Source organism: Actinia tenebrosa, unplaced genomic scaffold, assembly GCF_029948245.1.
Source record: "Actinia tenebrosa isolate PJP-AT-01 unplaced genomic scaffold, QUT_ActTen_1.0 PGA_scaffold9__36_contigs__length_13948895, whole genome shotgun sequence".
In the NCBI taxonomy this organism is placed as follows: Eukaryota; Metazoa; Cnidaria; class Anthozoa; order Actiniaria; family Actiniidae; genus Actinia; species Actinia tenebrosa.
Genome location: NW_028292586.1, coordinates 431,870 through 457,893, shown reverse-complemented (window position 1 = coordinate 457,893; position 26,024 = coordinate 431,870). Strand labels below are relative to the sequence as shown.

The 26,024-nt window shown below is 37.1% G+C and overlaps 4 protein-coding genes across 6 annotated transcripts; 1 reads left to right on the top strand and 3 right to left on the bottom strand.

The window, feature by feature from the left end:
* Nucleotides 1-1,735: 1,735 nt before the first annotated feature.
* Nucleotides 1,736-6,435, top strand: LOC116296387 (uncharacterized). Of its 3 annotated transcripts, none has more exons than XM_031704398.2 (4): nucleotides 1,736-2,168; nucleotides 2,276-2,533; nucleotides 3,770-4,069; nucleotides 4,296-6,435. In XM_031704398.2, the coding sequence occupies exons 1-4, from the start codon at nucleotides 1,848-1,850 to the stop codon at nucleotides 4,884-4,886; spliced, it is 1,470 nt and encodes a 489-aa protein (XP_031560258.1). In that variant the 5' UTR covers nucleotides 1,736-1,847; the 3' UTR covers nucleotides 4,887-6,435. The 3 variants fall into 3 exon arrangements, with proteins under 3 accessions (XP_031560258.1, XP_031560257.1, XP_031560256.1); XM_031704397.2 differs by having other exon boundaries at nucleotides 4,293-6,435; XM_031704396.2 differs by having other exon boundaries at nucleotides 4,281-6,435.
* Nucleotides 6,271-13,043, bottom strand: LOC116296386 (nuclear exosome regulator NRDE2). Its single transcript, XM_031704395.2, has 8 exons — nucleotides 12,883-13,043; nucleotides 11,157-12,476; nucleotides 10,625-10,763; nucleotides 9,572-10,354; nucleotides 9,086-9,235; nucleotides 7,637-8,501; nucleotides 7,492-7,563; nucleotides 6,271-7,401 (listed from the first exon to the last, which is right to left on the bottom strand). The coding sequence occupies exons 1-8, from the start codon at nucleotides 13,040-13,042 to the stop codon at nucleotides 7,273-7,275; spliced, it is 3,618 nt and encodes a 1,205-aa protein (XP_031560255.1). The 5' UTR covers nucleotide 13,043; the 3' UTR covers nucleotides 6,271-7,272.
* A 613-nt stretch (nucleotides 13,044-13,656) lies between these two features.
* LOC116296384 (uncharacterized) lies at nucleotides 13,657-18,323 on the bottom strand. Its single transcript, XM_031704394.1, has 7 exons — nucleotides 18,130-18,323; nucleotides 17,415-17,441; nucleotides 17,038-17,124; nucleotides 15,899-16,005; nucleotides 15,126-15,405; nucleotides 14,435-14,601; nucleotides 13,657-14,191 (listed from the first exon to the last, which is right to left on the bottom strand). Exons 1-7 carry the CDS (start codon nucleotides 18,188-18,190, stop codon nucleotides 14,087-14,089), a joined length of 834 nt encoding a protein of 277 aa, XP_031560254.1. The 5' UTR covers nucleotides 18,191-18,323; the 3' UTR covers nucleotides 13,657-14,086.
* Nucleotides 18,324-18,712: 389 nt separating this feature from the next.
* LOC116296383 (malignant fibrous histiocytoma-amplified sequence 1 homolog) lies at nucleotides 18,713-24,176 on the bottom strand. The gene is made up of 2 exons (XM_031704393.2): nucleotides 21,068-24,176; nucleotides 18,713-20,080 (listed from the first exon to the last, which is right to left on the bottom strand). Exons 1-2 carry the CDS (start codon nucleotides 24,174-24,176, stop codon nucleotides 19,803-19,805), a joined length of 3,387 nt encoding a protein of 1,128 aa, XP_031560253.1. The 3' UTR covers nucleotides 18,713-19,802.
* Nucleotides 24,177-26,024: the final 1,848 nt, after the last annotated feature.

The following is a 26,024-nucleotide window of genomic DNA, read 5'->3' as shown; positions in this document are numbered from 1 at the left end:
CTTTCCGATTCTCAACTTACGGAACCGCTCGCTAATACGTTTCTGGGTCGCTAATGAAAGTGGTAGAGCATTAAAAAATATTTCCTCAGTATTTACTGTAGGGTTCAACTTTCCGAATTTTTCAATCAGAAATGGTTAATTTTAGAACCAGCCAATTGGTCACGTGATATTCCCCGCCATTTTGCAGGAACAATAAGTTTATATTGATTTTTCTTTTTGCCACAGCCCAAACAAAAGTTCTAACTTTAACTGTAACCTCACGGCCTTGCTTCTGTATAGGCTCTAGCTAATGGGCTACCTGTAGCAGGATAGCCACAGATAGCCCAGTAACTCGAGGTAGCTAGAGATGAGAGCTTACTGTAGCGAGCAATCATGAAATTAGACAAAGAGGCAATTAATGAGTCTTGCATGAAAAAGCAAAACATCAAAACGCTCCGGCTCCATATTGACATAAATTTTCGTCACGAAATCTCAACAATTTCGAAATCACTGATGATCACTATTGTAACTGAAACGCTAGCACAAACGTTATATTTTGGCACTCGAGTTCTAACTTGTTGCATGCTCCGATATTCATCGTCACATATAATTGCTCTAAATTGTGAGTTAGTGTCTTCATACTATGTCATAGACGATTAAAGTCTGTAAATCAGCTGATTGTGTTGGTCTAGACCGTGAGAAAGTTTTGTCAGGTGGAACTTGTGTAGTTCGAGAACCGAGTAGAACAATAATCAACAACTTATTCTCCCTTTCTCGGCCTCTTTCTTTCTCTGTATCACTCTTTCTCTCTCATTAAAGTTATAAGTATTAAACTACCGTATATAAAAGTCCTTTGCTAAGTTCCTAGTGTATGGGGAAGCATTAAAACTATACGTTTACTTGAAGACGCTGTGAGTAAGACGCGAGTCAAACGGCCAAACTGTAGGGAAAAAAGTCTAGTCTTGTGTTGATTGTGAAACTCGTCTATTTTTTGAAGTATCGATGGTTGTCGTTAAATGACAGTTACGATGCTTATAAACGTTCAAAGTTATCGATATTTATAGTTCAAGTGACATAGAAAATATATTTTTGTATTGTCAACGTAAGTGAAATATTGAGAAACGCCCTTTGCATACAAAAAGTCGTAGATTAAGAATTCTATTTTATTCGAAGATAGATATTAAATATTATCTAATTCTTAAGGACTGTAGTAAGTTTAGCAACAGGTTAAAGCCCTTTTCATTGATTAATCACGAATCTGATAATACTGAATTATCACAATGAAAAATCACTTAAACCAATCGCCCAGAAAAAATTAAAAATATTGATCTAGAACAGATTATTAAAGATCTCATTATCATTGCATTTTATATAGCAATAAAACTATGAAATACATCGTTGGAGTATATTTTCAGAGAACTCCTGAGCTGGAAACCCCTGGTATTTTATCTGTGACGACGAGTTCTGTAAAATTCGGGTTATAAAAATACACGAATATCTAAGAAAAATGATTTCGTTGACAGCTCTATTGCTTAATGACCCATGATAAATATTATTATATTTTTCATTCGGTTGTAATTTAGGTAAAGGGGTCAAATTTTTGGATTTTAATCGGAGTTAATGTGCCTGAGCTGCGGGCAATATTTTTGGTATCGTTCAAACGGAACCTTGAATGAACCAATGAGAAACGAATACTTGAAGGAGTGTCTGTGATGTCAGACATCACGAGACTGAGGCTTGAAAGTCCGCCATATTGGGTCATTCTCCATATACCTTTATTTGGAAGCGAAGGATCGACTAAAAAGGAATCGTCCTCTATCGACTAGAGACTCCATAAAAGGCAATCGTACTATACACAACGAAGTGCAATGCAAGCAGAGGGGACTCAAAACTCGACGGATTCCCTCGAAAACCTTCATTATTCAGGCCAACCTCAAGTTGTTCTTGACGGATCAAGCCTTTCAGAGAACCAAAGTTTTACACAAGAAGGAATGGGCGAACTGAAACGACCTCTCGAGAACGACGACGACGACGATGATGATGATTCGACCGGTCAGGTCCCAGCTGACTCTGTTAAACCAGCTACTAAAAAGACCCGAGGGAGGGTTAAGATTGATATGAAGTTTATAACTAATAAACTTCGGCGGTATACGACGTTTAGTAAAAGAAAGACGGGTATTATGAAAAAGGTGACTGAAAATCAACATACCTCTACTGCAGTTCGTGATCATTCATTCTTTTGAATATATTCCAAAATCATTTTTTCTAAACTTTGACAACTTTATTTTCTTTCCAGGCTTATGAGCTTAGCACGTTAACAGGAACACAAGTCATGCTTCTCGTAGCTTCAGAGACGGGCCACGTTTATACATTCGCCACAAGAAAACTACAACCAATGATAACGTCTGACAGTGGAAAAGCTTTAATCCAAACTTGTTTGAACTCTCCTGATCCACCAGTGTCTCAGATCCCTAACCCTGATCAGAGAATGTCTGCTACAGGGTACGAAGAGACAGATTTAACGTACACAGTCAACGAGAATGATGCAGAAAAGGTATACCTCAAAGCTACGTTATGGAATTTCATTCATAAGCTAACTAATTGCATTGATGTATTTCGCCTATATTTCTAAATTCCGAACTCTTTATTCTCGTTATTCCCCAGATATGAAAAATATAACTTATTATTATTATTCTATAGCTTATTTTATTTAAACAAATAGCGCATTTTAAAGAGAAAAGTTGAGTTGAATTCAAAGACTTACGACATGAAACTGCAATCCTTCTGAAATCACCCTTTCGATGTCATCGAGCCATCGCGAAGACATCAAGTTAAAATTATTCTCATTATAGCTAAAAAATTAAATATTTTTCTCTGTTCTTGTGGGCAAAACGGAAGATAGAGTTAATACTTCTAAAGATTTTTATCCCAGTGACTTTTCGAATTTCAAATTACGTGTATTTTTTACATTCCATCCAAATAAGGCGGCCTTGACTATTTTTGGACCTCGGCTTTTCTTCCAATTTTGGACATAGAAAGGCAAACAAATAGATACTTACGATGTAGGAAAATCTTTAGACCTTTTACACATACAGTATGTTATAGTTTTATCCTTAGCCTTTCTTCCATGGGAAAAATTCCACTTCTTTATCCAAAGATCTTGATATCGTTCCAAATATTTTGAAATTTTTATTCATTTATTGAAATCATTTTACCCTGCAATCTTTCGATTCGATTGAAAAAGACTACATTTCCTTAATTATAATTTCTTGTGCTGTAGTTTTGAAGGTATCTTTAATAATTCAGACGCTTAATTTTTCGTGTTAGACAAGTGGTTCTGCTAGTGCATGTCTAGAACAATGTTTTCCTTTGTTAAAGCAAGCATGAAAGAAGTGGTGTAGCATAGTATTGCCCATGAGATTAATTATTCACCGATATTGAATATCAAATTTTTCCTTGCCAAACAGCTGTCAAAATAGGAAATTCATACATAGTCATTATGTTAGAAACATGTTCAAGATAAGCTGTTATAACTATATTTTTGTTTTGTTGTTGTGGTTGTCCTCAAGGCTAACTTAGTAGACCCATCCACGTTTTTTTTTGTTCCAGAGGGAAGAGGGGTCAGAGAAAGAACAAAATTACAGAGTTAGTATGGAAGAAAATTGGAATTTCCTGTGGGTGGGGGGGGGGGGGGTGCCTTTTACAAATTCCCTCAGTGGTGGGGGTATATGGATATTTTCAGGAACTACGCATTAAATATTTAATCATTTCAATTATATTTACCTTCTAGGATAGAGGTGGTATTTACACTACACAACAGTTGGATGGACAACATCAAATGGGCTTGACAAGTACATCAATGACTGGTATAACAGCAATGCCCGCATCTGGCCATTCTTTCCCAATAACAACATACATCCCACAGCAAGCGGTCAGTAAATCGTCTTCTAATTCGACATCGTACTCTGTGCAAGCAATGCCTGGTGGTGGGTCCTTCACTACGATATTTACCCCTGGATCTAATATTGCTGGTACAGCTATTCAGATACCACATTCGTTAGCTCAAGGAACACAGCAACATGGTGTGCAGGTAAGATAAAAGGTCATAGTTTGGAAAAGACGGCACGTAGGGAGAATTTACTTAGGCTTTGGGTTTCTTCCATCTTTTCGTGCGTTTGTTATTTCATAAAACGAATCAAAAACAGTTTTTGATCTGTTAAACCATAGCAATTTACATAGGTTTAGTAGACAAGTATATCGTTTAGTTAATAACTTTCTCTCATTTTTGTTTAATTTGTTAGTTATTTACCCAGCAGGTGCAGTTGCAGCGAGGACAGGTGCAAACAACATCAAGTCACTCAACACCAACCATCACAACTGTCCACATAGGAAGTGACGGCCAGATACAAAACACCCAAGAACATGCTGTTGAGAATATCCAAGGAAATCCAGCACATGTCCAATCACTGGGCACCCTAATGGTGCCGATAGCTACCCACCAAGGTGAAGGTACCCAAGTTGTATCACTCGCTAATGTAGTGCCGTCATCTATGATGCTCACTACCCAGGCCGGTCAGATACCAGTCATGTATTATACTGGGCAATCGTCAGGAATCATGTCAGTTTCACAGCTAAGTGACGGCGACCACACAGGAGTTCAGAATCATCAGTTGCAGGGTGATGGATCTGAAGTGTCTCACTCACTCGCTGGGACTTTGTCACTCTCAGGTGTTCATGTCACATCTGATCACATGACGTCAAATTATCATGGTCAAAATGTCGTCACTGAAAATAGTGGGACACAGGCTCCGGATGATGTTCACAATATGGTGAATGAATCATCGATGAATGATGATACATCGCCTAAAGAAGAAATGACAAATTCTCAAAATCAGAATGAAGTATGAGAGAGCAGTGAATCATTTCATTGCCACTTTGTAGCAAAAAGGTATATTTTGAGGTTTTCCCACACAGACTCTTGTGTGAAAAGTTTGCTCCACTTTAGGACGCACGTTGTGATTCAAAAAAAGAAATTGTTTGTTGTAATCTGAGTCAAAAAGCTTAAAATCTTTATAATCTTAAATGAGCAAACTATAATAATACTATAGACCTAGTGCGAGCTATAGATAGAGGTTGGTCAGGTTTTGTCTCTATGAACCAAGCCAAAGGCCATCAAACCTGCCTATAAAATCTTTTAAAAAATGAATATGACCAATATTTCCCTATCTGAAAGGAATATGTATGGTCAATTAGTGCTTATCATAGTTCAGCAGAAACAAAAGAAATTTAGAACTTAAAATTTGGGAGGCTAGTCCAGAATGAAAGATTGACTGCTTCCAGTAACCAATCAGATTGCTACATTTCCATCTGGACTGCTGGCTGGCCTGCACCTTATGCCATATGCCATGTGATTTTGAGCTGCCAATAGGGGTCTAATTGGAAACTAGTTGGGGAAAAATATAGTCTTGTCTGTAGTTGCAAAGCAAAGGCCAATATGGGATATTTTCTTCCACTGACATCAAAATCAAAATAACTTTTATATAGCCATTCTCCTATCTCGAGGTAGTTTTGAGCTGACAATACAGGTTCAAATTGGGAGCTCTCTCCCAATCAAACTTATAGGAGAATCGTGATACTATACCATTGTACACAAGAAGACATGAATATGGATACATCTCGAGCAGAGTTTTTACTCTCGTGAGAATGTCCCAAGGTCTCAAAAAAGAAAACTAAATACTGAAGCTAATAGGACCTATACTGCTTTAAGTTACGTATAGAACTGATAAATTATAAGTACATTTATTTCTCCTAACTAAAACATGTAAATATATATACGGGAATACTTTAACAAATGCTTCTAAGCAATGTTTTTAAAACAAGAGGCCAAGTATATTTTATATTACACAAGTAATATTTGGTTTCCAATTATTGAGTGTTTCTCAACTCATCTATACAAGCTGCCTTTCTCAGGGCCTGTTCATATTGCATCAGGGGAAGGGTGGGGGTAAAAATATGGTGCTCTAATAGGCAAGGTTGGTATATTTTTTGAAGTCAGGGGGACATTTTTTACTATTATGAAGAGGGAGGAAAAGTTTTTATTTTTATTTGGATGCTTTAAAAAATCACTGCTTATCCCCTGATCAAAAATGAACAGTTCCCTTAGAGCATTTGGTATAACTGATGACAATCAGTATATGTAACATATTCATAAAAATAAAATGTATAACACATAAGATAATGACTAAAAGTAAAAGTAAAACAAGAAACCAATGGAATAGTATTTGTCTACTATATATGATATGAATTTTATTATTCTATCGGTCTTCTGTTGGCATACCACATGTAGTACAATAATCTGGGTAACTAACACTAATCAACGACACTATTATATCCTATACTATGTTAATACTTAATATTTTTTTATGGCCAAGTAAAATCACTCTATTGTCTATATCAGATATCTACATCTATACCGATATATATAGATTATTATAGGTCATGCGTAATAATTATTTCCTGAAATCAAAGCATGTCTTCAGCATGGTGAATGTTATGATCCCCAGAGCCTGGTCGTACAAAGGGTTGATAGCACTATCCGATGGATAAATCCTTATCCAGCAGATAAACTTGATGTCGTTATCCAATAAATTTATCTACTGGGGAAGGATTTATCAGTCGGATGGCTCTATCCACCCTTCGTACAACCGGGCCCAGTTATCTTAAGTAGAGCAGTTTTTTGTATGAGTTAGTAATAAACTAAGGAAATTTTGCAGATATATTGCAAATGAACATGAAAAAAACTACAATGCGTTGAGATTGAACACCAAAAAAAACTACAATGCGTTGAGATTGAACACCAAAAAACACTGCAATGCGTTGAGATTGAACACCAAAAAAAACTACAATGCGTTGAGATTGAACACCAAAAAAAACTACAATGCGTTGAGATTGAATGACTTTCATGGAGACAACATCGAGACATTTCAGTGTTTTGGCATATCACACCTTACACATGTTATGTACATTTCCCACCTATATAGAAACTACTCTACTTGTCATAACAAGAAAAAGTTGCTATCTAAGTAATAATATTATTCCTTTTCAACATATTTTACTTGGTTGTAAGAAAAATTGTCAATGCTTTTTAAAAAATCTTGGAATATAAAGTGTAACTAATTTTTGATTAATTGTGTATATCGGAGTAGTAGAAACTTTCCATACCTCCCCAATGGAGAGGGATTGGAATTTCCAAGGGGGGTGGGGAGGGTATATTGTGTAGTTCCAGCTGATGTTCTATTCGCTTTCCAATAGAATTTCTATCTCTTCCAAAGGTGTCCTGACTCTAAGTTCCTTTTCATCCATCAAATCAATGGTTCTCTGCAGATCATCAGGGAATGACTTGATAGCGTCAAGATAAAGGGTCTAAAAAAATAAAAATAGCACACCATGTTAGCGTCACATATAGATGGTATGGTCCCATGAGAATACAGTATAAGGACATGTGATAAATACCTTTGCCCAAGGACAGTGCTGTAGAGCCTGATAGAAGATGGCCTTCGCTTGTTCATTGTTCCCTTGCTGCAACTGTGGAAAGAAATTAAGTAAATTTGTTTAGTGTGCAGATGGGAATACCTTTGGAAAACACAAGTTTGCATACCTCAAATTCCATGTACATTTTCCATAGAGCAACACACTGCCGTCCAGCCACACTGGATGTTGCCCTGTCCAACAAGGCTCTCTGCCGATGACTGATACCAGTGACTGGCAGTGATGTAACAAGGACTGAAGATGGCTGCTTTGCAGAAGTGGTTATATATTCTGCACAATCCATAGTCGTTACTAGTGCTTTAGACCTCATATTTTCATAATGAACGGCATAAATCCATGGCACTGGGCTGCTGGCATCATTAGTAAGGTGGTCAAAAAATCTCCTCACCTCCCCTGTTAGGTTTGATTTGGACTCTACTTGGAGAAAGTGATCCAAAAAGAAGGGATTGTTTGGAAATTCTTTCAATGCTCTATGAAGAACACTGCGGATGTTTTTCAAAGGAATTGGCTCTATTTTGGCATGTAGATTCAAGAGATTCAAATACAAGTTATATATATGCTCTTGTTTCAGATTTGAGGCATCATTTGCTAATGATAATGATGGCAGCACCTTGTCGTAGATGACAGAAGCAGCTTGAATACCAGATGACACATAACTAAACAAAGCACAGCACACTAGGGTATGAACGCTAGGCTCAACATCAAGAAAGACCTTATCTTCACTTTCACTGCAATTATTGTTCATTCTTTGGATAATATTTTCACAAAGTTCAGCATAGTTCTTTTTTGCTTTGAGGATCCTTGCAGGAGGAATGGTGCTTGACGTAGCGTCTTCATTTATTGGTTCATATTTGCCGTCTTCAGTAAAACTGATCAGCAAATGAAGGACTTTGTTGCGACTCATGAGAGTTGGTTTGATGTCAGATGCGCAGGGGGGTTTGTCTGACTCTTTGAGCTCTAGTTCAGCATATGCCCTATTAATGGAAGGGAGGAATAATCAACCTTGATATAAAGGCTTGCAAGATCAGATTTTGTACAATTTTGATATGGTTGTGCTGTGCAGAAGACAGTGCTGCACCAAATGAAGTGTATTCCAAGGAACAATGATCTTAATGCATGAATGTACATGTACAATAGTGGTGAAAGCACCTTTGTATAATTCTACTGTAGTAAAAAAAACAGTGTATATGTAGACCATTCATAATTTATGTTTGTCTGTGTCGATCTCTGGGGGGGGGGGGGGGGGGGATGGGGGGCTATAAGGATTTTTAGGGTGAAGCAATTATTTAAAGCAATACTTAGAGGGGGGTTATTAAATAGTATTTGTGAACTACCAACCAAACTATTATTTTATATGTTATTTTTGACCATTGATATTATGCAATGAATGGTCTGTAAGGAGCACAAAAATATTAGGTTTGCAAAGAGAGAGTGGGGGGGGGGGGGGGGGGGGGCTACCACAACATTTTGTTTTAAACTTCAGAAATTCTGAATATATAGTTAGCCATTCCAATTCATAAATTATGAAATTATCCCTTGGTAGATATATTGTATATACCTATATAACGATGCAAGGGAATCCTTCTTATCAGTTTCCATCACTTGGCTTGCCATTGAGAGTGTAGAATCAAACACACGACGAGCTTCAGCAACATCTCCAGACATTGAAAGGATGCTCGCAAACACTTGCCAGAGACTGAGGTTATTCCTGGATAATAGAAACCAATGAATTGACTATAATTTGTAAGATATTGAATAACAAACTTTTTCAGTCAGTCAGACAGTGTCTATCTGTCAGCCTGTGTCTGTTCTTCTGTCTGTCCATCTGTCAGACAGTCATTAAGTCAGTAAGGTGAGTCAGTCTGTCAATCTGTCCTTTAGTTAGTCTATCTGTCCATCCATCCGTCTGTCCGTTAGTCAGTCAGTCCATCAGTAAGTCACTCTGTTCACCTGTCCATCTGTCCATTAGCTTTTATAACTGTCCATCCGCCAGTCTATTAGTAAGTCAGTACACTCAATGCTTTATAGTTCTACAATCCCTTACCTATTGCTAGGCTCCTTTAGAAGACCTTTTGCCAACTTGTAAACCTCTTTGAATGCTTGCTTTCTACTTTTCACTGATTCCAGCACCTGAGATAAATTGAACTCATACCACAACCATGTGATCATCAGATAATCTCTGTTCCGTCCCTGGAAAAGAGATAGAGACTGTAGAAATATGTTGCGAACTAACTGTAACCTTTCGTCAGTGGGTCTGGCATTGGTTGGTATATCTTCATCTGTTTGCCAATACTCACACATCTGCCATCCTAAACCAGGAGTGAGAAACTGCTGTTGTCCTTTGATCAGCTGTCCTGGAGTATGAATTGACAGCTCAAAGTATCTCTGTGTCTCAAAGCTCTGAGAAGAAGAGCTTGGCATGATTGGAACTCCAAGAAGCTCGAGAAAGTGTAAAACAAGTTTCAATCTGTTGTCCACCTTTTCCAATTTAAAGAGATAAGAACTAATGTCGTCAAAAAGCACCAATCTTTCTGGATCCTCACAGTCTTCATCTGTTTCTCCCTTCTCAGTGTCTGGTTGCCATGGTTTCAGTTGTGAGTTGTCACGGGATATTTCAACCTTGATCCAAGCTTTCCATTTTGGCATTCCTTTGACCATCTGTTCCTCTTTTTCTGCAGTGCTTTGGAGTTCATTGTCTGTCCTCTTAGTGGGATCAAGAGCTTTAAAGATCTTCTTCAGATCTAGGTTTTCTAAACCCAGGGGTTTCTTGTCCACTAGCGACTTGTTCATCCATGTGGTCCATCCCACGGCACCGGTTTCACCAAACCTGCGAAACAAAATATCTTGTTTGGTTTTTTATTCCTTTGTGACCAAAGTTCCAGGGGGGTGGGATGGCTCTGAGTAGGGCATATTTTGTAGTTGAGGAAAATATCCATACCTCCTCCATGGATGGGGATTGGAATTTCCAAGGGGTGGGGAGGGTCAGGGGAGGATTTGCAATTCCAGAAAATAGCCATCGGAGTAATAATCTGAATTTTCCTAGGGGTTTAAAGACTATCGGTTGGATTTGACAATGTATATGAATGTTTTGCTATACCTTGCATGTCCACTGTCCCAAAATGTCTCCAAAAAAGCTAACTGTCCAGTGGTTGGGGTGTTTTCACTCAGTTCACTTGGGCACAGACAGTTCAGCTCTATCATTGCTTGGAAGCAGGCAACAGCCTTTTCTGTGTGACCTACAGTAAAAAGACAATGCATCTTGATCAGCTCAACAGTTTATAATTCGTAGTGATGGGTATATCAGTGGTTTATCACAAATACTGAATTCTGATTGGCTATGCTGCTATATATTGTTTCCATTTTACAATATGATTGGTTCAATTCATAAGAATGGTGCTAGTGGTCCACACACTTGATCTGTATGTCATGGAATTTGCTCACAAAATTAACATGTTATTCCCAAGAGAATAAGATTTTTTGTTTGAGTCTTATCCATATTCATGTATCTTCTCAAGCACAACCGTTAAACAAAGAAATAATGCTCTAGGGAATGACACATGGTCTGAAATGGATAAACATTGTACCAAGACAAACTAGGTCTACCAAGCATAAAATTCAAATGCAATCACCTGATTGTTTCATGAATTTACAATGCTGAACAAAAAGATCCAGCATGTCTTCCTCGATTCCCTCCTCAGCTTGATGCGACACAAAAGTTTCTTCCTTGATTGGCAGCAACGTACTAAAGCACTTGTCGTAAACTCTCTGTGCCTTCCTGAATGTAAATGTAGAAAATCTGGACTGCACAAAAGAAAGGTATTTCCTCCACAGCACAGTTTTGTTGGGATATGCAAAGACAACTTTCCTCCATCTTTCCATGAGTTGAATGTCTTCCCATACATCACTACATAATTCTAAATGATACATAACAAGCTCAATTGAAGTAGGATTTACTACCAGAGCCTTTTCTAAAATAGATATTTGTTTTTCTCTAATGACCTTTGAGTTTTTCTTTTTTCTTTCATTCCCAGAAACAGTATAACCAGCTCTTGCAATATCCTCATTGTTAATAGCCTCTGTTTGAAATTTCACCAGCTCGATCCATCTCTTCACATCATGAGGATTTTCACGTAATACCTTATTCAATTCCGCAGTCTTCTGGGTCATCAAACCATCTTCAAACCCACCAGCGCTTTCAATATCTCTCTCTCTTTCTTTTCCCTTTATTTCACTTTCATTCTCTTCTTCTCTTTTGCTCAGAAGATCAATTGGCAAATAGGAATAATTTTCAATATTACCAACAAAAAATTTGGTGGATTTTCTACAAGGTTTTATAAATTCAGGTATTTCTGAGAATACGTCTGTACTTCTACAATACCTTGAATCTAATGTTTTCTTTTTGTTCCTTTTCTTATCACCATTTGCAATATATCGTTTACCAAGACCAAGGCAATGAGTATTTTTCCTAATTTTGAACAGTGCAACATCAAGTCTGTAGAGAGAGCCATACATTAAATTTTCCATATCAGGTTTCCGATGAATCCTAAAAGCTTCTTCTGTACTCAAACCAGAATCTTCAAGCCATATTGTGTCAGGTTTGCTGATTGTCTCTTCATCCTCTGATTTTAATTCAACTTTTCCTTTCTTTTTGTGTTTTTGTTTCTTGTGTTTTTTTCTGTGCTTTGATTTTTTTACATCTTCTTCAGAACTGCTACCTTCACTATTGCTATATCTTCGTTTCTTGGTGTGCTTCTTTTTTTTCTTTTCATGGCCATAACCCTTTTCAATCCTTCTCTCTCTTGCAGTATTCCTCTTCGCTTCTACCTCTAGTATCTTCTCTGAGCATTCTTCACCTTCCGATGGTGACTCTGATAGACTTTCATTTTCAGTTTTCCCCTGGAAATTTTCTGGAATATAGCTTTCATTTTTCAGCCAGCTCAGGTCTGTTTCTGTGGACAAAAATAAGACAAAAAATATAAACGAAGTAAAAATGAAATAAAGTTTGTTGAAATAACTGCAAATATGCCCTGGTTCCAGAGGTTTCTTGTAGTTTTTTTTTCTCTGTAAAATCGCCGCGAAGCGACGACAACGATTTTACAGAGAAAAACAAAACTACGAGAAACCTCTGGGACCAGGGTACTGCAAATACTAAAAAGAAAAAGATTTTTTTCTCCGCCGAAGCACAAATTGTAAAAAATAGCATGTAAGTATATGTAAACACTTGCTTGCTATTATTTTAGCTATATTCGTAGGTATTAGATAGTAATCTCCATATTTCTTACATGGTAACTTTTTGAACATGAAGTAAACAAAGTTGTCTCAAAAATTATGTACAACTTTTTTTACAATCTTTACCTTGAGATTTATCGCTTTCTATTGCTCTGACGCAAGGAAACAAAGCTGCTGGTCTTGAAAGACATTCCACACTCGCAGAACCACTGCTGGAAATAGGAAATAAGAATTTCTGAGACGAAACGTTTGGAAAAACTTCGTCTTCTTTACGTTCTTCGTCCATCGTCCGCCATCTTGAATATTAGAAAACGAGAAGGACTAGGGCTGGTTTGATTGTCGCGGGCTCAGGCCGAGATAAAATGAATGCGCGCGCAGATAGTTTTCCCGCCAATTTTGAAGCGAAGCATGAAGAACGCATGGTAAAAGCAAAGAGTGATTATGTGGTAAGGGATTTTTAAATAGAATATCAAGAATGTTTTTCGAAGGGGTGTTTTGTATGGTAGTGAAAATGTATAGATAACTAGATGGGTTATAAAAAAATGAAATTTTATGATTTTTCTTCACAATTTGGGATGGTATTTTAAAATTGAAATTTTAGACAATTTATTCAGTAAAGAATCCAGTAACCTCTGAAAAATTCTAAAACTCAGTGATACTAAATTGAGTTAAACAGCAAAACCATTATCTTTAGATAACAATAAATAATAATAAACAATAATATTGTTTTAGTGTTTTCTATGACTTGAATACAATAGAAAATAAAGGGTTTTGCACTGTTTAGTACTAGAGTGCTCAGTCAAAATTATTGTGTGTATTAATGTAGGGAAGATTTCATATTTTTCTAATCATTTATTCACTCTGACATTCAGTTTCCACAAATTAAATGTTCACCTCATGTTCAAATAATCTAGCATTTATTGATACAGATATTAGGTTATCATAGGATTTCAATATTTATTTCATGATAAATTATTGATTCTCTTGCAGTCAAAATGACTCAAGCTTACCCCACTAGTTTCCATTAATGCTTTCATTATTCCAATACTGTAGTTATTATATTTCCTAGTTCTGAGAATATATTAAAAAACAAAGATCAACAAAGACTCAGAATTCAAAACTGAATAGCTAATTCAAAATTTGAATTCTGATTGGATTATTTCACAATCAGTGTATTTTATATAGTAATGCTTTACAGGAAGACTGCAATGAATCTTTGAGTAATATGAGGAATATATAGTCAATATTCAAATAATGAAACCATTAATGGAACCTGAGGGGCTAAGCTTGAGCTGTTTTGGCTGTAAACAAGACACATTAATTTTCACTACTAAAAACAGGTAATCTTCAGTGGATCAACAAAATAGATGTGCTGAACAGACACGGCCTTGTATTTCAAGATGCAAGATGGTATGTTTTCTTCCTTTATTGATCTCTGAAATTTAATAAATTTAAAGTTAGGAAGGGCACATTTCTTATTTATGGGGGTAGACTGGAAAATAATCACTTTATCAAAGTAGTTAATTAGATCTAATTGTTTGGGCTGGGTACAAACTGTGGCTGCTGACAGGGAAACAGACAGGGCAGAAGAGCTTTGTGAAGGCCTTATATGCCATTTAGGCGCAAGGAGGATAGGTACAGTTACGAAAATAGGTATATTGAGTAGAACGTTTAATACCGCAAATAGCTCAGGTGCTGGATGCTCCCATCTTGGACTGTTTACGACCACTGGTACTCCCCAACCAAATCCATGAACATCTCCATTGTATTTATTGGCAATCAGAAAAACAGGAAAAGCATAGTTACAGTCAAAGTCCTTGGATATGTTATAGTGATAATGTACTCCTGCGGGAAGGATAAGGAGATGAAAATGTATAATATAATTAAATATTGAAAATAATTGCAAATAATTTATTAAAATAACTATAGATAACTAGATAGATAAAACATTTTAAAAGTGTAAAATATTTTTAAAATTTGAAATTAAATTTAAATATAAAAAAGAAGTTGGTAAGGAAAGGGAAGAAAGGATATATTTGATGTATTGATGTATTATTGATGTATGGATGGGTGGATGAATAAATGGATGGATGGATAGATGGATGGATGGATGGGTGGATGGTTAGATGATTGAAGGATGGCTGAATTGAAGTAGTTAAACTGAACCATAAATTTATGAATGAATAAAATGGTTATTGACAAGGAAGAAAGATTATTCTATTTAGAGGAGATCAAGCAAAAAATGAAATGAATGAAGACAAAAATGAATAACACAAAACTTTCTAAACTTATGTGCCAATTAACCCTAAAACCATGAAACAGTAAATGAACGAAAAAAATTTCATTGCCGTAAGACAATTAATTCTCACCCATAGCACTAACACACTTTCCCTCAACCCATGGAGTATTGGCTATTTTCTTTTTGTTGAGCGGAACTACCATGAATTTGTTTGTGCTCTTCCTTCCGGTTATGTCACCAAGTTGAATCCAGAGTCGGTCACCAACTGGAGGAGCCTTCTTGGAATGACATCTGCAAGAACAAATCCTGTTGGGGTTGCGAAAATAAGCCGTAGCTGTTATTGTACCATCAGCATTCCTGTGCCAAGGACCATAGTTGTACTGTGTGGGAAAATCTGATGTAGGTTCAATCTGAAAAATAGGGTTATCAGTCAGGTGGTTTGAGTTTCTGTTGTATCTTGATGTTTTTATGCAAAGGTTGGCTGGAGATATTGAGTTAGGCATTTGTTCACATGGCATTAACATCACTATCATCATCACCATCATCCGACCACCATCATCAACGACCGTTGTCATCACCAGCATCAGCAGCAGCATTATCACCACTTTCATCATCATCAACACTTCCACCATCATTATCAACAATATCATTCATCTCCCAGTCTGTTTCCATGGCAACAGAGTTCCTTACACCTGATAGCCAAAACAAAAATTTGCGTTTGTTGTTATTAGCAGAACGTGAGGGCAGATAGTGCTATCCGACTGGACAAATCTTATCCAGTGGATAAATGTATTGGATAACAACATCGACTTATGCACTGGATCAGATTTATCCTACGGATAGCACTATCCACCCTTTGTACAACCGGTCCCTGTTGAGTTATGAATCAATGTTAGTGTTTACCGTAGTTTGTATCCCAGCGACGCGTCCCCAACAGTCGTACAAGATTTTTGTCGTGTTATCATCATATCGCACGTAACGGTTTCCTCTAAAGAAGTTTGCCGAAGGACCTGTTGGTTGATTAATTTAACAAATCATTTCGGCATCCCAGCAGGGGTGGATCCAGGGAGGGGTAAAGCCTCTAGCCATATATAGTTTTATTCGATCAAAGTAATGGATTTACAGTAAAATGAGCCGCTACTTACAAGTCGAGCGAAATTCGGTCAAACCCCCCACCCCACCCCCTCCCTATATCCGCCTTTGCCCAAGGTACATCTACTAAGATATACCAGGAAAATCTTAAAGTTTCAAAAATAGCTTTTTTACAGGCGCTCCTCGTTTTCCCGCCAATTTTTTGGACATGCGCGGTACGTTTTGACTTTATAGCGGGGGAGGGGGGATAATTACAGATTAGTGCCACACATTAGTGCCAAGTAAACTACGTGTGGTAAAAACAACTATTATTTATGAAATTCACTTTTGAAACAGCAGCTGTTAAAATTTTGGAGACTTTTTCAGGTTTTTTTAAACGCCGCGAGGAAAATTTCAAAATCTTATTTTTAGGAGACGGTAGTTAGTATCTGGTGGTGTGGCTTCTTTTCTCAGTAAAAGATTGTCGCTATTAGTCGACGTTTCTGGGAAGGAGAGGAGAAAAGAGGAGGAGGGTGACGGGAAAACTAAATAATCCGCATTTAACGCTTACGTACTAGATAAATAGAATGTAATAATAATAATATTAATAATAATAATAATAACGGTTTAATGATGACATATCTACAGATATGTGCTATAATGAAGGCATAAATTAAAAGAACTCGTTATGAATGGCTAAAGCCAAGTTGGCGGAATAATTAAACAAAATGGATTAAAAGAAAAAAGGAAAACGACTAAAAAGAGAGAGGAGGAGAAAGAAAGAAAGTGAGGGTGAAGAGGGAAAAAAGAGAAGGATTTCAATTTCTTTCTCTCTCTCTCTCTTTTCTCTCTCTCTCTCTTTTTTTTTTTTTTTTTCTCCTCCTTTCAAATCCACTTGATTATAGTAGAAGTTGGGCATTATTTCTGATATCTTAAAGCTTAAGAATAGCCCTACCAAAACCTTTACTGACCGTTACGACAGTTCGCGTCACCTTTCCATCCTTCCTGCACTGCTTGTCTTGCCGTTAGAGGAAGCGGAGAAAATTTTCCAAAAGTGACTTAAATGAAGAAAATTATAATATTTAAACAGCTGACACTTATTTTAAGGGAATCAGAAACCAATAACAATAATAAAAACGCTTGTTAAAAAATGAATAAATTCCTGATAACTTTGATTGGGGTAAAAAAAAAAACAACAGCCAATTTGTTTTCGTGTTTTTGGTTTTTTGTCATTCTGAAATTTCTTTAGGCGTTTTCCACATTTATAAAAGGTATTTATATTTTTGCTGATATGAAAATGACATTTTGAAAAATTTTCATTCATGAAGCAACCACCAAGTTTTTTTACCTGTTAGCCTATCCCTTCTCACATTTCCTATAAGACAAAAAAAATGGCATTAAAATGATTTGTTAGTTTCGTTTTTCCTTTAATGAGGACAACCTACAAGTAAGACTAAATAAGTAAATGATGACGTCGCTTCTAGAATTCTTAATTTATTAGACGAAGCTGGCCCCAAAATTAGTGTGATTTAAATAGTTTTCCCACCAAAAAGGGGAGCAGAGCTGTTTCGTTTTCAGAACACTTCGCGCTCGGTAAACGTGCCAACACCTTAGGCGGGATCAATTTGCATTTAGCGACGGAAGACGCACCAAAAGTATTATGAATCAAAGTTTGGCGAGAAAAATTGTAAAAAAAAAAAAACGTTTTTAACAAAAGTTGGATAATAAAATGCAAGGGATAAAATTATATCAGTTTTTTAATTGATTTTGATAATTTTATCGTTACTTGACCGAAGATCAACTTCATTAAAAGTCATTAAAAAAATTGTATACTTAACCGATTTTCTTTCACCACATTAAAATCGATCAATTCGAAAAGAAAGTTAAAAGCTATGATTTCATTAAAAAAAAAAGAAAATACTGGTTCTTTTGCGATATTTTTCGTTTACTCTTTTTTTAAAAAGTTGTGAAGGGGCCAGCTTTAAAAGAACTATTGTTTTTTTGAAGCAAAAAAGTATTTAAAAGCTGGAAGAAAAAAACACTCATATACTAGATAAACTAACCTTTGCACAAAACAGCAAAGCTAATAGCCATTAGGATACCACAGTACAAATTTAGAGCCATACTTGCTCGTTAAGACTTTAAGAACTCGTCGATAGTATGAAGTCTTCGGCGTCTCACTCAAATTATAAGCTCCCAAAATTTACTTTTCTGTATTCAGCTGTTTGATCTATACTATTGTTGGCGTATTTGAATTGTTGAAGTAGATTTTGAAGGTAATAAGGACTATTAGTACTGTTTTCAAAGGATTTAATGAGGCAAATAGCAGCATTGATAGCCGAGTTTGACAGGCAACGGTTGCCATGTCATCGAGTCAAGATATTTTTGAAATACCACGAAACAATTGTTGTTATTCTCACGGGTTTTCCGTTGTAACATACTTAACTCGTTCAATATTGACTCCTTTATGAGACTAGCTTCCAGTTGGTCTAATTTATTTAAGTAGGTTATCCCTGCGTTTCACTAACGTAGAAACTTCGGGGCGAAACTGGAATGTAAACTTAATACAGTGGCCTACTAGGTAGTTAGTTAGTATTCAATGATGAATTCTTCATTAAATGAATTTTGCCTCAGTAAATTACAATGTTTTGCTATTTCATATTTTGTTTATTGTTCTACCTTTGAAATAAAGCGGAATTAAAGAAAGTATAATACAAATAAACTACAGAAAATATCAAGTTCATCTTCGGAAATAGTGGACTGACTTGCTCTGCTATACGGTGCTAGTACCTATCAACCTTCTAATTCTAATATTCACAGTATTGATTCTACATGGGGTAAGATGTGGAATAACCCGAAAAATATATATAGTTTGAGTGCGGGTTCTTGAAGTTAAAAAGGTTTTTCCATGCCATATGCTAATGCTGTGACGTATGAGGAGTAATCATTTAATATACAAAACATTACTGGCACACATAAATAAAAAAAAATTGAAATACGTCGCTGTTTTTCCCATTGTTCTTATAGAAATTAATTTTCACATAGAAGCCGGTGTTTCGAATTACAAGGAACAACAAATACCTATTAATGCCTTCAAGAAGCCGCACTCAAACTGAAATATTTTCGGGTTATTCCACATCTTACCCCACATCTTACCCCACTTTAAGCAAACTTGAGAAAGATTTTAGTAACACTGAAATGATATTGTTCAAAATTAATTAACGAAATCTTTTTACGATCGTTAAAAAGTAGCGATAAAAATTACAGTAATCAGAATTATATCAATATCTTTATCAGAAGAACTCGAAAAACTAATGATTACATCTCTTATTTTTTTCTCCAAAGTTATAATTTCGTTGAAATTTAGAATTTTTACGCCCATACAGTACTAAATGTAAACATTTTATTGGGAATTCGATGGACGTTGGTTTCGTTTTCGATAAGTATATATTAGTGACCAAAAGGAACGAAGGCTCTTCATTGAATACTCTCAATTATCCAGCTGAGCGATGAACGCGGCGCATGTCAGTGACCTATCGCCTATCGCCTTTGGCGATGACAACGTTGACTGAAATAGGTGTATTTTATTTATTTCTTAGCGGGCCGGATGGCAAAACAGCTAAATGCGCTGTGATTGGCTGAAATAAAATTTACCGCTCAGCTGGATACCCTTCCTGAAATCGATAATTCAGTGCTTTGTGAATCTATCTTGGGTACGAACTATACCAAGATATAACTAGCTAAAAACTAGTGTGAGCTGCGTCGGTGTTTCTAATGAAACAGTAATGATGAAAAGGTAAATTATTAAACGTGCACAATGCGCCTTGGATCCTCTTTCCCTCTTCCACTGCTGCAGCATTTGATACGCCTTTTCGTAGAGCTGGTCATAGTCGGTGTTCACCTGATCTATTTCGTAGTCATCTACTCCCAGTGCTCGGCCGAGTAGTTTCCAATCGCTTCCGACCATGTAAGCGACTTTGGATAACTCTGCATCGGTTGGGACGTCGCTTGATGCTGAAATAATTTCAGACAATTCTAGGTAATAAGGTATTGTGCCAGTCTTATAATGTGTTTTTTAATTTGTATAGGAAATCGCACAATCTCGAGTACAATTCGGAATTTATAGGTACGAGTGATGTTTTGAAAGCTTTCAAAATTAGACGAGTCTTTAAGTGAGTTCAATTTGAGAGCTTTCAAAACATCACGAGTATCTATAAATTCCGAATCAGTACGAGAAGATTGTGCGATTGTTTTCATAATACACTCAAAAAAATTAAGCAACTTTATTGGGACTCTATAGAATACAATTTGGGATTTAATTGTGCTCCGCTTGTCCAATCAGAATCGAGTAATTTTGTAGAGTGTATTATAAATGCGGTAAAATTTCTATAAAGCTTGTCATGTGGTCGCTAAATAGAGGCTTTTATGCTTATAAGGTGGTCGTTATATAGAGGTCGGCCGCTCAAATATTTGCGAATAAGAAATTTTTGAATATATTTTTTGCCATATGCCCCATGTTGCTATTGGAAAAAATTTTGGAATTCATTTCGACACAGCTGCTTAGGGGGGTAGCGGGTCAGGTGACCTGTTGGGAATCAAGGGTGGTGTAGTGGAAGCCAGCACTTGAATCTCACCTCTGAGGTCTCCGGTTTGATTCCTGGATTTGAAATTACATGTGAGTAGAGTTTTTTGAGTCCTGCTCTCATCTACATCTACATTTATTTAAGTCCATGAAAGGGGGGACCCATCACAGATCCATTGATTCACGAGGAATGTTTTCCGGGTTCTCCGCCGGCTATCCCTCCGTAAAGCCATACAATTCGATCTGTGAGTTATCCATGCCCTGACTTTTATTAGAGGTTGTTTCAGGGCTTTAACTATGAGTAAGTCGTCCTTGACATAGATAAGCCCAGAGGCTGTTTCAAGGTGCGATCTGTGAGTTAACAGTGCCCTGACTTTAACCAGCAAGAGATTATCAAAAGTATAAAGTTTTTTACATACCTTGTTGTGGGAAGATTAAATTTCCAGGAATACTCCCTTGTTCACCAGCGTGAGGACAGGTAAAATTTTCTTCATTTTCTGGACAACACCTTTCAATGTTTTCTCCTTGAAACCGATGAGGATTCGTCGACCCTTCGTTAGTACAGTGCGGACAGACCAGCCATATCTCGTGCAGAATACCAGGCCATCTGATCATCAAGATGCGAAATTCCCTATGCAGCCTGGCGAGATTACTCCATAAATCAGGTATCACTTTGCCTTCCACGTGAAAACTGATAGTAATCGTATCCAACTCGTCAAATGTCCGATAAAGCATAATCTTGGTATCCCGGATTCTAGCGTAGACTCCGTTCTTCCAGTGCTTGATGCTCTCATGGTCAGGGACCACTTGATGTACACGTACTGCCATTGACTCAAAAAGTGCTCGAGGACACCCAAGTGGAAACTCGTACTCCAAGATGAATCTCCAATTCCCAGACGCTGGAGGACGCTCCAACATCATGGTGGCTTCTTGGGCGACAGTGTCACTCAAAAACCAAGGAAAATGCAGCTTTGTTATGCGGTTCTCTTGAACCTCGTCTTGCACTTTGTAGCAAAGATCGAAATGGACTAGGAGCTGCATTATTGCATCGATCATTTTACTCTCGACGTCTAAGTCGTCTAAAAGGCCCCTCAGATACTTGATTGACATGATGCCTTTGGTACGAAGTTCTTGTCGAGCTGCCTCAAGTGTCTTTGACGTTAGTCCATGTTTCATTAATACAGCACCTCTTACTTCAAGCTCATCGGGCCTTTCTGAAAAAATACGCTTCAACAAATCGATCAGAAAACTTTGATTGTGAAATACAAAGTTCTTAATCTCTGGTTTGCCTTCGTACCAGAGCACATCTCCGATACTGTGAAAGAATGCCAAAATATCATGAACTCTATCCTTGTCGAAACTCAATTGTGGAAAATCTTCTTTGAGGATTTGAACTCGGAATCGAGTCATTGATCCGATTTCTCGATCTTCATCGTTTTCGGTCGGGTTTCGGAAAGCACTGGAAGGTGGAGCCTTGTATTCTGAAGTCTTTTTCCGAGGTTTCTTAAATTTTGAATATTCCATTTGGGTTCCAGTCGGTGTTCGCAAAAGTTTGGGCTTTGCTGTTTCAGGCGAGTGTTGGTTTTCTTTTCGAGTAATAAAAGGACTGTGCACGAACCCAGCCTTGGTTGCGTTCGTCGTTTCGTAGTTCAACTTCGCCACATCATTGTATGTAAGGAACTTTTTGGATTTCGACAGGTCTGACGTGTGTAAGCTATGGTAAAGTCGTTGCCAAGACAGCGGGATAACACGACCAAGTTCTTTTGCCTTTTCCAAAAGATCATATTTCAGCTCTGTCATGTTCTGAAGTGTCTTGGAAGACACAGAGTAAATCTTCGTGGGAAGGATTAGTCGATTCATTAGGGAATTCTTCACGCGGTCAAACGCAGTCTTGCCTTCATTTCCAAGGTTTTTCAGCCTCTCAATTTCTTTTTCGACGTTCTCGACTTGGCTTTCCTCTCTACTTTTCATGATTTCCAAGATACTTGCTTTCTTAGCAGCAACTTCTTGTTGTGACAACAAATCGATATGAGTTGCAGCTATGAAGAGATAGGCACGAGGAGCTCTCGCTTGAACGATTTGAAGCCATTTCTCCACATTTTCAATGTAACTGTCTTCCGTATAATCAACCAAGTTGATGACAAGAAAGATGATTGAATGCTTGTCGATGAAGAAATGCTGCACGATGTCATACCAAGCACTGCCACCAAAATCATACACTTGTAGGCTCAAATTCTCCTCAGGTGTCCATGCCATTTCGTCCAACACTACGGTCCTGTTTCTATCATCACTCAGCTGCGAGGATCCTTGGATCAATGTGTTGGACAAACTAGACTTCCCGGCTCTGACGTTACCTAGAAAGATGACTTTCTGGTATATTGTCTTCTTGACCTCAGTCTCATTCAGGTAATTGAAAATTGCCTTGATTCCTCTCTTGAGAATTTGTGATGGTATCTTTAAGTCCTTGTTACCAATCAGATTGATAAACAAAAGCTCGTGCAAGGAATTCACTACGATTGGGATTTTCTGGATGTTATTTCCTCCAAGAGAAAGCCTCTTTAAGTTCTTGAGCATGCATATAGAAAGAGGCATTACATCAAGACCGCAATGGTCCAACTCCAAGTTCTTCAACTCGCTCAAATAGGCCAACTCATTAGGTACAGCCTTAATGTTATTGTACGAAATACTGAAAGTTTCAAGTGAAAGTAGCTTACAGATTACTTTCGGAAAAGCATTGAGGTTGTTGTTGTTGATCCAAAGCTCTTCGAGCTTTCGAAGATTTTTGATATCTTCAGGAATGTCTGATATTTTATTCCGTCCAACGTCCAGTCTCTGAAGACTATCCAAAGAGCACACCTTTTCGGGAAAGGTGGTCAACTCGTTTCCCTCCAAGTCCAAATCCTCAACCTTAATCCCTGAGGTAAAGAGATCCAAGTCGAACACTTCTAACTTGTTGTACGAAATATCCAGGATTTTCAATTTTGTAAGTCCAATCAGGATAGAAGGAGCTTTGGCGAATGAATTCTGCCAAATATTCAAACGTTCAAGTTCCTTTAAGTTTGCGAAAGATTCAGGGAAGGCATTCAGAGCATTTTTGGACACATCCAAATACTCAAGTGATGTTAGTGCAGATATATACTCACTCAAGATTCCTTTAAGCTTCGTGTTACGAAGTTTTAGCGTCTTGAGGGATTTCAACTTCGTGATTTCACTTGGAATCGTGACAATTTCATTGTCGGACAAATCTAAGAGCTCTAAATTTGTTAACTCGCACAGTGCAAGTGGAAATTTCTTGAAGTCATTACTTTTTAACTCCAGCACTTTAAGATTTATGAGACGACTGATAGAGGTTGGAATTGAAGATAAGTTACTAAAATTAAGCCTCAGTGTTCGAAGATCCTTCAGTTCTAAGATGGCAAAGGGGAAGACTTTATAGGATTCTTGGGTCAAATCCAGAGCTAAGCCTCCTTCGTCATCTTCTTTGGCCATTGAAAGAAAATTTTGGACTTCCTGATAAGACTCTTGCATTGTGACTCGATGAAGCGCCTGGAGTGGAATAATGAATATTAGCACAGCTATTTCAAAAGAGGTTGGTGAAGTTTTTGTTTCACATTGCATACCAAGATTGAAGTGTGTTGTATTCAGATATGCGAGAAAAAAATACGCCGGAAAAACGTGCAGAAAAACTTTGGTAAAATGTAATATCATCAGTCAGTTGTAATCTTTCGCTTTCTTATGAAACACAACCTTCATCAACCATGTTTGAAACAGCCGTACATTAGTAAAATCAGATTTGCATAACATTATTACGCGAGAAAAACCCGAGAACCCGGAGTCGAGAAGAAAACCCTTGAATCAAGGGGGAGACCCAACAAACTCTACTCACACAAGACACTGAATCCACTGGAATCGAACCTAGACCCCAGTGGTTAGCCGCGGATGAGAGTTTACTACTGCTACACCATGACCCTTGTATCTCCGATCCCTTCTCATTTTTGCATAAGGGACGGACCATTAGATTTTTGAGGGGGGTGGGGAGTTGGGCAATTTATTTTGTGGAGGAATATTTTCTTACGCCTCATGGCTTTGCAGGATTTTTTTTTTGTTTTTTTTTTTTTTTTTGCCCAAACTCCACTCCTCAAAAATCTAATGGTCCGTCCCTAACAAGTAAAAATGGACTCTGTAAAAATGACAGGTATAGGCGAGTTCAGTACGGAAAGTCATTTGACTTTGATAAGCTTTTCAGCAATGCCCCTTACCATAGTTTTCAGACAATTTTGTCAGCAACTGAAGCGGAACGCAAAGTTATGGATCAACATAATATTCGCTACTTTTCTTTGCTAACGACATAGAACAAGAATATAATTCATATTGCTTGTCTTTTGTTCACGCTTTTTACCCAAAACAACATCAATCCTGAATATTTGTCTGGAGTTGTTTTGCTTGAGAGATTCCATGTTAAGTTCCGCTTAGAAATACGTGGCCCACTGTGATACATACATGAGTAAACCGAACTTCGATAGACTAAACGCTAAATTTCTACAATTTTTGTAAATGAATTTCAAGGAAATGTAACTTGCGAGAACGGTGTTTCAATGTGGAATTCTTTCCTACTTCCTTGAATTGTTTAAAGTGAAGAGTTTTCGTCTGGAAGCGCTGTTTAATATAGGGAAACCTTAAGCCGTGGGGTCAATAACGATTACAAGTCCGTAAGTTATATTTATTAAACTCATTAATAATTCATGAGGAAAACACAACAGAAATCACGACCGTGAAGAGTTCTGTAAATCAGATACAGAATCCTGTTCATTTGCATAAACTTTAAGATGGATTTTCTTGGCCAGATTCACTTTTATCTTGAATTAAAATTTTAGCGAAACACAAATAATCTACAGTATTCGGCTACGCCTCGAGTTTGTATATCGGATACGACACGGCCACTCATACTGTAATATTATATACAAAAAAAATCGTGTAATTTGCTTAGAAACTTCCTTCTTAAATCCCTGCACTAACCTGCCACTACAACCCGGAATAAAATGGATAAAAAGGTCTAGTAAGATCTTGATGAAGTCCAGGAATGGAAGTTCTCTGTAATGTCATCAGTGTTTAAATCATATTGTTTACATATAAAACAATCCCACAGTTTTAGTAATAAAACAAGCTTCGTACCTAAAAAAAAAAGAAGAAGACAAGGTAAACTTCTTAGTTATTTTTTTTGTTGATATTTGAAAACTGTAATAGCAGATAAAAAATTATTTTTATAGTGATTTAAGTCGATTTTATACTTGGTCATGCGTTACGACATATTTCATTACATGAACCATTTTCGATAATGGCATCTTATAATTCTTGTGTCAAATAATGGTACAGGAA

Excerpts from the sequence above, each read along its gene's own strand:
- LOC116296387 (XM_031704396.2), top strand. The coding sequence starts at position 1,848 with ATGCAAGCAGAGGGGACTCAAAACTCGACGGATTCCCTCGAAAACCTT. Across the intron at positions 2,534-3,769 it reads ACGAGAATGATGCAGAAAAG|GATAGAGGTGGTATTTACAC; the intron begins GTATACCTCAAA and ends TTTACCTTCTAG. Across the intron at positions 4,070-4,280 it reads CACAGCAACATGGTGTGCAG|TTATTTACCCAGCAGGTGCA; the intron begins GTAAGATAAAAG and ends TTAATTTGTTAG.
- LOC116296383 (XM_031704393.2), bottom strand. The coding sequence starts at position 24,176 with ATGCAAGAGTCTTATCAGGAAGTCCAAAATTTTCTTTCAATGGCCAAA. Across the intron at positions 20,081-21,067 it reads TTTAATCTTCCCACAACAAG|CATCAAGCGACGTCCCAACC; the intron begins GTATGTAAAAAA and ends AAATTATTTCAG.
- LOC116296384 (XM_031704394.1), bottom strand. The coding sequence starts at position 18,190 with ATGGCTCTAAATTTGTACTGTGGTATCCTAATGGCTATTAGCTTTGCT. Across the intron at positions 17,442-18,129 it reads CTTTGCTGTTTTGTGCAAAG|GAAATGTGAGAAGGGATAGG; the intron begins GTTAGTTTATCT and ends TTTGTCTTATAG. Across the intron at positions 16,006-17,037 it reads TGACGCGAACTGTCGTAACG|GTCCTTCGGCAAACTTCTTT; the intron begins GTCAGTAAAGGT and ends ATCAACCAACAG.
- LOC116296386 (XM_031704395.2), bottom strand. The coding sequence starts at position 13,042 with ATGGACGAAGAACGTAAAGAAGACGAAGTTTTTCCAAACGTTTCGTCT. Across the intron at positions 10,355-10,624 it reads TGGGACAGTGGACATGCAAG|GTTTGGTGAAACCGGTGCCG; the intron begins GTATAGCAAAAC and ends TTTGTTTCGCAG. Across the intron at positions 7,564-7,636 it reads AAATGTACATGGAATTTGAG|TTGCAGCAAGGGAACAATGA; the intron begins GTATGCAAACTT and ends TTCTTTCCACAG.